Source organism: Phalacrocorax carbo, chromosome 2, assembly GCF_963921805.1.
Source record: "Phalacrocorax carbo chromosome 2, bPhaCar2.1, whole genome shotgun sequence".
Lineage (NCBI taxonomy): Eukaryota > Metazoa > Chordata > Aves > Suliformes > Phalacrocoracidae > Phalacrocorax > Phalacrocorax carbo.
Genome location: NC_087514.1, coordinates 133,841,874 through 133,855,990, shown reverse-complemented (window position 1 = coordinate 133,855,990; position 14,117 = coordinate 133,841,874). Strand labels below are relative to the sequence as shown.

General features: G+C 38.8%; 1 protein-coding gene across 1 annotated transcript in view; it reads right to left on the bottom strand.

Moving 5' to 3' along the window:
• The window catches only part of MACC1 (MET transcriptional regulator MACC1), a 49,611-nt gene that overhangs the window by 12,106 nt on the left and 23,388 nt on the right, over positions 1 to 14,117 (bottom strand). The window contains exons 2-3 of the mRNA XM_064441814.1: positions 5,187 to 5,301; positions 870 to 2,908 (exon numbers count right to left, since the gene is read on the bottom strand). Coding sequence (XP_064297884.1) covers positions 870 to 2,908; positions 5,187 to 5,301 — 2,154 coding nt within the window. The remainder of the gene's footprint in view (positions 1 to 869; positions 2,909 to 5,186; positions 5,302 to 14,117) is intronic.

The following is a 14,117-nucleotide window of genomic DNA, read 5'->3' as shown; positions in this document are numbered from 1 at the left end:
GGCTTTAGATGAAAGGCTACTATGTGAATCTTTAAACACCCGTTCTTATAATACAGTATTTTCATATAAGAAATTTAATTCTCTTCTGACCCTAAATAGGCTGGTAGACTTTTCAGTCAGAGTCAAGGACTATATTGAGTAATAATTAATTCCAAATTAATTTCCACACAGATTCGTAAGTAAATTAAGATGGTTAACAATGCAACCTATTACCTGGAAGCGTTTAGAATAAAACCATTTTAGATTCACATGTAACAGTATTGAATCACATAGAAGTTGTCCAGTGGCTTACAAATGAGGCCCGTGAAAATATGTGCTGAAATACTTGCAATATTGTCCTTAGGTCACTACAAGATTGACTATGAAGTTGATGTGGATAGAAAATCTTGTCTTCAATATGTGGGTCAGGATTTCCTTGCTTTAAAAATACGAAGCAAACTTAGACATGCACCTTAGGGTACACAAGATACATAAATAATGGAGTTTCCGCACTAGAAGGTTACTACATCCTTCACAATGGGAATTTGAATTGCTCAAGGAAGTAATTTACAATGATGGCTTCTATGACAAAACACAAAACTACTTCAATCACGGCCATTTAAAAACAAAAAAGTCAACTCAGTCAACCTACAAAGGCTCCTGGAACATTTAGAGAATGCTGTGTTAGAATTAATTCATTAAAGTATTGATTTTCATGAGAGTCTGGATGTATTTTTGATCTATAGGTGTCTACATATTTTAGTAATATGTTCAGGTATGTAAAGGTTCCCACAAGGATGCATGATTATGTTTTCTCATTCACACATTATTATTGAGTAGTTTCTTGGCAATGCATTCCCAATAACCAAGTTAGTTCATGCAATACTTACAACAATGAGCTCATAAAGAAACAGTCTTTTTTTTTTGTTAGCATGGCAGTCTTCCTTCATCCTCTTCACAACATGCGCAACTCTCTCTGATTCTTTATCAGCATGTGCCTCATTAAAGTCATCCAAAGACACGTGTGAATATCCTAGCACCTCAGCCAAAGCTCTCCAGTCATAAACACTCTCTGATACTGTAGACAGAACTACTGAGTAGATGTAAGTCAGTTTTTTGAAGGGTAATGCAATTTGTTCAACAAGATCCCTGGTTGTTAGCTCACTATCAGCAGTGTCCATAGCTTGTTCTTTGGAAATCACTTTTACGTTTTTGCAATGTACAAGACCAATCTTTCTTCTGAGAATGCCTACATACCACTCCTTTATTTTAGTTTGTCCAATGGCTTTTACTTTATCTTCACCAAGAAGTGCTATTGTGTCCCCTTTAAAATATTCTAACAAATAGTCAATCTTATTTTGACGTAACACAGTTTTCAAAGCCACTCCATAAGTATTAACATTCAATGATTTATTTTGAAACTTTGGATATTTAACTGTTGGTATTAAAAGCAAAGGTGCAGACTTGATTTCTTTGCGGTTTTGAAAGTGCCTTGGCCTACTGATAATTCCACTTAATTTTGGAGCTGGATCAGGAGTTGTAACATGGAACTGCATTACTTGGCTAGTTTTTAAGACTTTAATCTGAACAAGGAAAACAAACAAATGCATCTCCCTACATCCAAGCATGGAAAACAGGAATTGTTGGCGGACCATTTCACCAGTTTTCAGCTCCTCCTCTTTAATATTTTTGCTTTGGTCTTCCATTTTCACTTCAAAATCTGGGTCACAGGATACCAAAGAAATGTTTAGATCTTGTGGCTTTTCAAGCAGAAATGTATGTTTCCCCCACAGCTGAAACACAACAGGAGGCATTTTTTTCCCCCCTTTTTTTATATCACAAATTGTGAGTTTTCCTGGAATGTAGTTATGACCAAAAACTATAAAAACTGTGGTAAAAGTTGGGTGAATATATTTGGGACCATAAATTCCAACTGAGACCATTCTATGAACATAGTCCCAGACAGTAGTTGCTGGAGGCTGGATTTTGTTTGCTTGTACAGCAATCACTGCATACATCACGTGACTTAGGTCCGTTAGCTTCACTTGTACGGTATCTTGGTAAGTGTAGCAATTCTCTAGCTTCTTAAAAGGTCCTTCTTTACTGGGGCTGTAAAAACACACAATATCACTCATAACTTGGCTGAGTGGATCATTCTTCACTTTAGCCGCAACTTTCACCTCTAGGAAAATGGCTTCCCTTGTGTTGAGGTTGCTTAGCGTAAGTTCTATGAGAGGACTTATGGTGCTAGACAGCTCATTGTTAAATGACGATGGAGGGTCAAGGATAGCCTTTAAACCAACTTCTTGGAATTCCCCAGGTAATACATGACCCACTGGGACATGAATGTTAATATCTGAGTCAGGTAGCTGTACTGAACCCCCTTCATGACTCAGTTTACAAACTACATGAATGTCTGTAGCCTGTGTTTGTGCCCATCCAGGACTATGGCTCATGGCTTCTAAATCTAGGCAAGATCGGGTGAGTTGTCGGTGACTCAGCCAAGCCATCTTGTAGGCTTCACGGTCATTTTGAAGCCATGTCATATCTGAAGCTATAGTCTTTGGAGGTGTTATCTTGTGAGGATTAAATCTTCGGTTATCAACAATATCCAGGAAGTCAGAGACACTCTTGGAACGTCCAGATCTTCTTGCTGAAGTCTTTCTTAGAAGACAATCTATATCTAGCTCATCACCTGAGGAAGCCAAAGAATCGCTGTTGCTAGAAACTTTAGAGAACAAATAGGGTTTTTCTTTTAAGATTGAAAGGTATTTATTATTTTCATTTCTATTTGAAGCAGCTATGTCATGTATGAAAGGGTTGGAGGCTGACAGTTCATTCCAGAAAGGATTAGTGTTGGAAACAGCATGGACATGCTTGAATATATCAGACCAGTCAATATCCAAATCCAATTTGCTTTCATTGACATCTGTTCAAAGAAAAAACAGAAGCATTTCCTAAAGCACAGAGACTTGAGACATTCTGTTCATTTCTAACTGTTAGTCTCTTAAGCTAACAGGTGACTAAATTTATCCTCCTAAAATACATATAGATCATTTATATATTTCTCCTTCAGGTTTTTAAAGAGTATCAATATTGATTTCTAAGTAGCATTAAGAATCTTTGTTAATAGAAAGAGTGCTAACAAACTGGTGCTTGAAGGATGTCAAGAATCTTCTGCGAGGTGCTGATCGTTATCAACTCCTATGACTATTAATTGGCATTGACTATGCTAAGGTCCCATAAGGTTTAAACCCTTATATTCCAGTAATCTTTGGCCTTCTACAAAATGCCATGGATTTCTTTCCTTTGTGTCTAGCTCTCTGCAAATATTAAACAACTACCATTTCATTTTTCAAACACCATAAACAGTAAAAATAAATGTATTATTCAGGATTCCTTCTCATGCTAGTGCACATGCATCTAATTGGCAACGGCACTCTGACACTCTCAGTGTGTGTAGAATTTGTTATACTAGTTTTCCATTAAAAAATTCATTGGTATAAATTATGAGGTGTTGCAAAATTTGAAATTTGGAGACAATTGGTTTTTGTGGCTATTAATTTTTCTAAGATTGCACTTAAATAGACAAATAGGGTCATATAAGTGATATTTCAATATGCTTTCTAATAAAAATAGTCATTATTTACATTAATGTCTATTTGTTCTGAAGACAAGATGTTCTTATATTTTCTATTAATAACTGTTCACAGAAGCTGGTTCATAGGTTAAGACTCACACTTCTTGCAACAGATAAAGTATCTGCAACTTTTTGTGCTGAGAGTTTCTATTACTTCAGTCTGCCATTATTTTTCTATATACAGAGGTTACACCATACCTTTTTTGTACCTCCTTGCAAAGAATTTTAATTTTGGGATGGAAAATTCAGCATTTCTATTCTTTCAGCATATCAATATCCTTCATTATTACACTTTCCATAATACCTTCCATCCCCAAGTTTACTAATTATTGCTCAATTGCAAGAATGACAGTGCATTCAGCCACAAAAATAAGAAAAAAATATTGAAATATTAGTACTTTTTGTTTAATTTGTCATTAATTGTGACAAAAAGCCAAAACCATGAAGTTTTTCCACAGTTCCAGAAAAATCTCAGTTTGGAAAAACCAAAGTGGAATTTACCTGCTTCCCAGCTGCCCATCTGCAAGGTTCTAGCATTGTCTTGACAAGGGCCTTCCAGGTGAGCTGCCAGCAGGAAGGAGTGAGCCCAGGGACATTCTCCTCCCCCTCGGGCACCCACCCTTGGCCAGGGCCACCAGATGGGGCTGGGTTGCTCAAGCACCAGCTGAAAAGACCTTTTTTCTGCCTACAGGCAAAAGCTTTCTTGTGCTGTGATGCTATTACAGCCAGATCATTATTATCTATTAAAAAATAAATTTATTAATCCCAAAAGAAACATTAGGGTATTTTTTTTGTCTGTTTCCCCATCCTAAAGGGCATGTTTCTACGGGAAAAGTCTGAGCAGAAAATTCTGGCAGAGCCTGAGTCATCAGTGACAAGTGTCACTAGATGCTTTCTCATGCCAAGGTAACGGCACAGATTACTGGGGTGCAGGAGGTTAGCAAGGAAATAATTCCTGCTCCCCAACTGACACAGCAAGTGCCAGGCTCGCCATTAGTCACACCTGCTGCTGGACAAAAGGCTAAGAGAATGCCTACCTTGTGGAGGGGAATGTTTTCTTAACTTTTGGGTTAAAATAGCAAGAAGATTAAATCAACTTTGCTGCGACTCCAGTTTTCAAATTGGGCTAACTCCAAAATTATCTGCCTTCCTGGTTCTTAAAACCCTAAATTAATGTAGTTTGACTAAGAATTCCCTCTTCTCTTCCCTGTCTTGCCTCCCAGTAAATATACCCTAAAAAGCATTTGTTCACATAAGGTTAATGATTCCAGCTCTTCCTCCCAAACTGCCTGAACCACATTTGCTATGGGAGGGGACAGAGGTCTTCTCTTTTATGCCAGCAAATTTCTTCTAGGGGATCTTGTGACAGCCTCTTGTGTTCTGACTCCAGGGACATCTACAATGGCCTGAGGAGTGCAAAACACAAGCAAAAATAATAATAATAATTTTTTTTAAATGGTGTACAGGGGTTTATAGAGTAGGTATAGCTCTTGACACTCTTGAGTTTTGCAGAAATACAGACTTTAGGTGGAGAGCCTTAGTACAGAAACTAGCAGAAGAGACATACTGTAGCTGGCTGAAGGTGTCCGGTCATCCACATCAATCAAAGTCCCCTCTGACCTGCTCCGTGGAATCTCTCCACTGGTTAGGGAATCTGTTGCACTGCTGGAAGTGATTGCCTCCTAGGAAACAGTTAAACATATAAAACACCAGCAAATATGCAATTTGAAAAAGGGGAAAGTGTTGAAGAATAATTGAGCTTTGCTCCTGTGATGTGACAAAAATGAAAAAAAAAGTGAAGTTATGGTTTATAAGTAAATTTATGGAGCCTGCCCAAGAGCATCACAATACTGAGTGAGTCTTACTATCTAATTTGCAGCAAACCACCAGATGCTACAGCTGCAGTACATACAATACAATACCCCGGTCCCCAGTGAAGTACAATAACTCACATAATTAAATGCCTTGCAATGGGAACTAAGCCAATTGAACAACAACTTCCATTCAGAAGGTCTTGAATAAAAACTTTTTTTAAAAAAAATAAACATCCTAATTCCTGTTTTCAGATAAGTTTGACTCGAATCAATAAAGGGGAAGAGCTAGATCTATTCCTTCCTTTGCCAGTTAATATGAAATATTTCCAACCCTTTTGGCTTTATCAGTCTTCCTACGCTCTTCCTTGAGTGAACACGAGGTCAGATTTTCCTTTTAGTCTGTACAAGAATGACTTAAAGTACCCTTCTGCAGGGCCTGTGTCAGCACAGCAGCAGCCCAGGAGAGGACATTCAGGTCTCTCCTCTTCCTTGTTTTGGCTACAAGAAGTCCTGTTTGGTTTTGACCCAGTTTGCACGTGGACTGAGCCACACAACAGCTGTAAACCAGACGCTGTGCTTGAAAGAGTCAACAGCAAACCTGTCATCCCAAGGGCAGAGCAGGAGGGGCATTGCTCTGAAGCAGGCAACGGCGGAATGAAACTCCCAAGGTACCACTGCTTAATGTTATTTTCAGCTGCCCAGAATGAGGACTTGCAGGTCTTCAAAGGAGCACTGGGTGTCCTATGTGCTGAAGTTACTGTGTCCCTGAAGGCGAAACTGTAGGAAATACAGTCTTCTACACCTTTTTGTGCCAGAGAGCTCAGTAAATTAGTGCTATAAACAAAGAAATCATTTAGTGACTTTCCCAGAATCCTTTCACTGATCCTATATGTATTGGGCTATAAATGCTGATGGGCAATAGATACATTAAGAAGTACAGATAAAAAGAAAAAAAATCCAAAAGTTTTTTTGGGTCTGTCCACAAGATACAATAATCAGCTTTGTTGAGGAGTCTGAAATATTGCAGCCTGCTACTTCTGCAGCAGCAATTGCAGCCTAAGCAGATGTCAGCTTATCGTGTTCAAAATGAAGAAAAGAAAAGAAAAAAGATGCATTGGGTCTGGTTTTACTGTGGCTGTAAGAAAAAGGAATTTTCGGTTACAGTTCTAGTAGGTGATTTACGGGAAAAAGGAAGCATACCTCATATCAAAGCATTACTGAATAGAAACTGGAAGCAGGCTGTCTGTTTCCATTGCACAATGCCATGGTTTAAGACATCTTTTTTTTCCACGGCAAATGTAAATTGGTACTTTTTGTTCTTCCCACAAGAGCTACCTTCAGCTAATGGCAATCTGTTCAGGTGCTGATTTGCACTCAGGCAGGATGCAGGCTGAGGTCAGGCTAAGCCCAACTGTCCTCACCCAGCCGCTCTGCTGTCACAGGGCTGTACGGACTTTCAGGTACCTCTGTTACAAGAAATCTCAGATGTTGGCCTTAGAAGTCTTGATTTCAGGCAGCAGTGAAAGCTAGCCTCCAAGACTAATACTTTGTGGCTTCTGCTATTAATACCCACCAGAACCGAACTGGAAACTAAAATGCCTCCTTAATCCCAACACTGTAATTCCAAGATCTGACATCCCACACCTGTATAAAAATACCACTGTTCCTTCTGTCTCTGTTAAAAGGCAGTATCTTTGATAATGTGTATGGTTTTCTTCAAAGGAAATAAATTTTGCTTTGCTGCTGCATCTGAAAATTGCTCTTCAACTGCTCAGTTGAAAAACTGAATACATTGTATAAACATGCAAGATTTTTATCTTGGGCTTCTACTTCAGGAACTGAGGAGGTTTAATCACACCAGTGTAAGGTATCCATAGCCTAAAATCCCAATAAATGTACAAAAAGTAAGTATACTTTTTTACAAATCCACTGTATCTGTTGTCAGCACTAATATATCTGACTGTTGACGTATTGATCAATTGACATATGAATCTAAGAACAGTTCTTTAAATAGTTAAAACACCCACAATTATTTCAGTAGCTGTATGAAGTGGGAGGCAGTAAGTAAGGATGAGGAAAGAGCACAGGGGTGCAAGTAGAAGCACAGGGGCTAGAATAGGAAACCCATGGGGAAGAGGGAGGAAGAGAGAAAGAGAAAGAAAAACAATCTCTTTACACAGTGTGATTATATTGACTGAGACATGACAACAAGGTTGTATGTAGAAGTTTTATAAATGCTAAGAATTTCTGCAAATAGAATAAGCCATTTCCTAAAACTTTCCCCTGGGAACTCCTTAAAACCTTCACCACTACCCTGGCACAAAGACAGAAAAGGCAGATACTGAAAAGGAAAACCACTTTCAAAAATAAGTCGTGCTCCCCCACCTCCGAAAACATTCCTTGGTATGAGAGCATGATGAGAGAGCCCTTGTGATTTAGGCATGTCTTCAGGTCAGCCAAGAAGAGGACAAGAGAAGGGGGAAGATGTAAACATTCCTGGGCAAAAGATGACCACGTTTGGTCAGCATGTCAAGGGATGTGGGAAATGCTGGGGACAAGCTGTACACATGCCATCGGGTACCGGGCAATACGCCTCCTGAACAGAGTTACATGATCTGACACCAGGGTTGGGTCCCATCTCTCCCGTGTTCCAGCCTTAGTGCTGGGAATGCATAAATCCCAGTGCCTTTGTATGAGACTAGGAAAATAAGAAAACCCAATGCTTCCCCTTTTCCATGGGTACATCCTGTGATAAAATTGCATCTCAAATGAAATTTTTGCTAGGACACCCCTATTAATTAGGAACTTAACTGGACAAATCCAGAAGGATGATCATCCACGAGAGAAGAGAGATCAGTGCATGTGGGATATAAAGCCATGCTGATCAGTAGCAAAGGGTAAAGGTATGAAAGCCTTGTGCTGCAAAAGGAGGGAATTATGTATAGGAAGAATCAGAAGCTAAGCTTTTCGTTTTCTGTAGCAACTGAGTAAGAAAGATGTAAACTGACAAGTGCTTAATGGTGCAAAGAATTATTTGACTGATGGTATGTCAGCTCACAGTGTGAAGTGAGCAGGGAATGAAGAAGTGAAGAGGTTGGAAAAAGATCAGCTGTGGAGGTGACCAGTGAGTGAACCTGAGTGACTGCTGAGAGATGTGGCATTTTTCTGTATGAGAGCAAGAAACAGTTTGCCACGCGCACTCTGCTGTTCAAGCCTGGAGAGCATCGCTTGGCCCATAAGAGCGGGGGACTCAGGGTCCAAAGTGCTGCTGGCAGGCATGTTGCAGCACCGTTACAGAGGAAGAAAAATGCATTAGAGGAAGAAAAACGCATTAGAGGAAGAAAAACGCATTAGAGGAAGAAAAAAGTCTCAGGTAGAAAGTCCAGTTTCACAGAAATCAGGAGACAAATTTGCTGCAAATGTAATTTTTGCTGCATGTGATGCCTCTAAAAATCTCTTCCATGTCTTTTAAAATTCAAGTGCACTTCCCCCCCACCTCACCCCAGTCTCTCTACCAAACAAAACATGTCCTGCTGTGCTTAAAAGAGTGGTAAGGAAGAAAATTTTTAAAAGCTCAAAAGCGAACACTTCCCAACTGTTTTTGCCTTCAAAAATGAGAGAGAACACATTCCTCAGTATTTTTAAAGTATTAACATCCTAGAGCAAGACACTAGCAAGTTGCCTTTCATTCAACCTTAACCCTGTGCAGCCTTCTCCAAAAGCAGGTTGTATTAAGAGCAGAGCTGTCCTGTGGCAGTGTCTCCCCACAGACTCCTACATGCGCCTTACATAGATAGCACTACTCAGCCATACCATTATTCACAGTGATTCATGGCCTTTATATCCAGAGGATGCAGCTTATGCATTTGCAGAGACAGGACAAGTAACACAAACAGGTGATGGAGATGTGCCTCGTTCCTCAGGCTCGCTTTTAGCTGTCATGGGGAAAGATGACTTGCTAGTTTTATAGGTTGGGTTGCTAGACTTACTTGACAAGTTTATTCTGAAAAGGGAATAAGGTATATTCATCAGAATGCTAAATACAACGTTCCTGATCTGATCAAATACTGAGTATATAGAATTATTTAAATTCTATTACATAGAGAGAAGAAAGGAATTCTAAAGAGAAAGCAATACAGCAGAGACAGATGGATTTATAAGGCACTACACATCATCATCAAGTCTCAGATTAACATGTTTCTAGCTAAACGTTAGTTACAGTAATAGGCCATATTTTAACAGTCCCTTGGTACTCGTGGCCTAGAACAGCAAACAGCTTTATGCAGCTCAGAGTTTGGTGTCAGGCAGCTGGACATGAGTTTACCAATCTTTGATTACAGGGCTGAACTGTGGTTCTGTAGCCAGTGATAGTAAAAGATAGCAAACAAATCCTTCAGTTGAAGTGATAAAATCTTTGACTTCTTCTCTTAGCCTGGTGCATGTGACGCAGTCAAGGAAACACAGCTGTATCTCATTCTGGACAGAGACAGAAATGGCTTTTAATGTTCAACCTCGAAAGATTTCGTCCCTATATTGCCTACTTTACTAATACTTGGCAGCAATATTAATGTTTTAGTGTGAACCTGTGACTTGTCACTTTGCCTATAATGATAGAAAAGCTTTTTCAATTTATATATCTACTAGTTTACCCTGTTGTTAAATAGTCACCAAGTTTGGTGCCTACTTTTTCAAAGTTCTGATGATTTAGCACCCTGTGGGATCCACAGAGCCATTCACGCTCCTTCCTGGACCCAGGGTTTAAGCTTTCTGCAGACCCAACATGTATCTACGCTGCTGCTTGTAACAGATGTAGTTGCTGCTTATAATATTTGATCTGAGCTAGCGTTAAAGGGTAGAGCTAGTAGTCTCAGCACTAAAAAATGGGACTTGAAGTGGGTCATCCTTTCAGTAGATTTCCACAACTTCACAAGTGGGTTTTTACAGCCTCTGCTCAGCACTGTGCGACCCAGAACTGACTGCTTTACAGCCAGGTTGGGGAACACTATGCAAGCAAAAACAACATACCATAGACACTCCCTCTACAAGTCAAGTATCCTTCTTTTCATTCCACACATCTACGCTTCTAAAATAGCTTGTTGTAATCATAAGGCCTGGAGCATTTATTTTCAGTTATAAACTTTGCATTTGGGAATATTGCTTTCCAGAAGCCTCAAGAATGTGTAGTTAAGTTTTGATGTTGTCTTTTGGGTTTCAGCTACCACTCTGAAATACTCCATGGTTTCTCTTTGGCCTCAGGAAAAAAAGAAATATGTTGCCTTCTATTTACATTACTAAATACCTTTTTAAAGAAGAGGAAATGGAAAGTAAAGATATCATTAATGACTGAATTAAAGGATCCAACTTTGTACTATTAAATTGTAATATTTCTTCTTTTTGCTGAACAGAGAAAACTTTGCAAGTTTGTTAGCTTAATTCCTCTATGAACTCATTTCCTTACCATCTCTCAAGTGGGAGCTACTGGGAATCTCAAAATTTCTGCTATCTATTTATATCCTCGTAAACTGTAGCTGTGATCATGGGTTTGTAAGTACAGGATACCTCCAAAGATGTATATTATTTTTTTACCCTGATTTCTTCTTCTCTTTTTACTAAATCAGACTTTTTCTCACATCCAGGCTGCATGCAGAAACTACATTGGGTCTTTAACTGAGCAGCTTACCTGTCAGTGGTGAGTGGAGATAAAGCCTTAGACACCCGCACACTAGCTTGTCTTAGAGAGCACTCCCAGATCTGCATAGGATTTATCATGCTCTTCCCCAGGAAAGCCTCAAGTCTCTGCCTATAGTGCCAAAAGTCAGCTTTGCAGAGGGACAGATATAAGTTGTGGTCTTTGAGGGCAGGAAGCAGCAGTGGGAGAAAGAAGTAGCTGTAGCATTAACAGTAGTGAATGATTTACAATCTCAGAGCTAACTTCAAGGATAATAAAGGAAATTGCTTTTTTAAAAAACAGAAAAGCCTTTGTATGCCTCAGGGTCACAACAGCAAAAAAAAAAAAAAAAAAAAAAAAAAAAAAGAAAAAGAGAGAGGCTTCTTCTGTCCCAAAGACTTGATTTTGGCAACAGCTTCCTGTCTTCCTGTTTAACACTCTTACATTTATATATAGAAAGTAGCACATCTACTATCCACTCAGAAAGCAAGTAAAAGACAACAGTTTCCAGACAATCAAATCCAAGTCAAGTAGTGAAGTAGTTCTCCATTAAGAACTCACAAGCAGGCACTTCAGAGTTACATGTTTCATAGAAATAATTACATTTACATTTAAGGGCCAAGGACAGGCAGGGGAAAAATCCCTCAATATCCCCTTGGTTTTCAGCATTTAAATGTATCATTTGGTCCAGTGATGTGATAACAGAAATCCTAGAAGACCCGTGCTCTCTGCACAGCATCAGGGCAAAGCAGAATACACCAAGAAACCCCCCTGCAGAGAAGCACCAGCATTTTACTCTCTCACAGCTCTTTTAAATTCTTAACATTATAATGGTAATTAATATTAACAACAGATTTTAAGCACCTTTATCAGCTGGATATGCAGCAAATATGCAGGATGATTTTTAATGCTGTTCCAGGCTGAAAATCGTGTAACAAAGCAACGTGGCTGACACTATGCCAGGACCTCGTCTTGAACATCCAACTGTAGAACTGAATTGCCTGTCAGATAGTCTGCCTTGATACTGACACTTTATTTTGGACAGATGTAGACTGAAGATTTATGGCCAAAACATGCAATGCGAACCTTGAAGTAAATTGAACCTGATATCCAGATACATACAAGGTGCCGTTACACTTCTGGTGTTCTGGTTTTAGCAAACTGAGGTGAGTGCCTGGAGAAAGATACCGAGGGATGCGCAGTGTACTGTGCTTTTGATGAGATAGGGGACTAGGAAGATCTCTTTCCATAACCACGACAGACTTCTGCTTCAGGGGAAAGGAAAAACATGTCAGAAAACCTGCACTGCCAGGTGGACCTTTTTATATGGAACCACTTCGGTTTGTTAACTTGGGGGAGACAAAAAAAAAAAACACAAAACACACACACCAAAAATTAAGTTAACATGGCAATACACACAGAGAGTGTGTTTTGCAATTTTTAAACTATGTCAGGCAAGCTTTCAAAATTTGTAAACTAGCCAAGAAGAAATCCCAGTTGTGTAGGGCATGAATGGGGAGTAGGAGAGGGGGACAGGACTGAAGCCAGTCACTTATTCCATATCTCCTGGGGAATATAAAGGCAGGTCAATACTGGGAGAGCAGAAACTATGGAGGATGGGTGACATGTGACCAGCTAAACACAAAAAATATTTAATAAAACAGGTAGCCACCTGTGTTGAGAAAATAATTCCATTAAATATGGTAGAAGAAAGTAAATACATTTGGCAAGGACTCCTCTGTTTGTCATTAGAGGTTAATTTAGAGAGTTAATAACTGTAAGCATAATCTTTTTGTGCATCCACAAATTACATTTTGCTCTATTTGACTGACCACATAACAGACACAGGGAATACATAACAGCACAAATAGTATTTCTGATAGATTGTGATAATATTTACAAGGAAAGACTGATACCTGTTTTTTGAGTATTGATCTGCTTTGACTGAAGAATTTGTTTAATAGTCCTTGGCACTTCAGGAACATAGTGAAGAGAGCATCAGAGAGGGAGTCTTAATCACAGGGACACTTTCCCAGCTAGACTGCAGAAAGTGCACTTCTTTGTTGCTTTTTATGGCAATTATAGTCCCCACAATTTGGTCAGAACTCTTGTGCAGCAGCAAGACATCATCACATTTAAAACATTTGCACCTGTGTTGTTAATAATAGCTGAGTTGTCCATTAAGTTACACCTGCCAATATTATAAAGTTATTTATAACACTGTAATTTTGAAGGGAAGAAGGGAGGGGAATTCATAAAACCATATTTTGTTCTCTAAAAGCCAAACCCAATACCTCTCATCATATTGCAGACTTTCCCTTTACATAGCAAATAATTACACATGTTCTTGACAAGAAAAATCCCCTTATTTCTATCAAATGGGTTTCCTGTTTAAATGGATAGTTTCTCCACTAATGAAGGACATTTTAATCTCTGAGTTATACTCTTAACTATTTCTTATTAACAGTATTGTTAACAGAATACTTCTACTGAAATAATGACTGCCAGATTGACTCTTAAATGGTAATGATCCAGCAACAAAAATGAAGTCAGAGGAAGATAAACTGCCTTGCAATATCAGTTCCCATTTAATAATCTCTCTTTTATCACAGAAGACTACATATTTCAGAGGAAGAAGAAGTCCTACATATGAAAACAAGAAAGAGCTGGTTCCAGTATTGATGGTAGTTTTATAACTAAATTAAGAATTATCTTATCTTAAAAAAAAAAATACATTAGTCTACAGTATCACTGTGGATCTTCTTCTAAAGGAATGGGCAAGTTCAAGAAGATTTGAGGTAATAAGTTCCCAACCAACTCCATGCCCTTATGTGTCTAAATTTAGCTCTTAAATCTAGCTGCCTTGCAGGCTTATTGATTGAACCATCTATTCCCACCTGTTGAGAAGAGGGCCTCTATATTTTTGTTCTTTACTATTCAGTACAATAAGAATAACATGTCCAATCTCATCCACTTTTATGTAGCAGTAACAAACTCACTCTAAAAAGTGATTAAA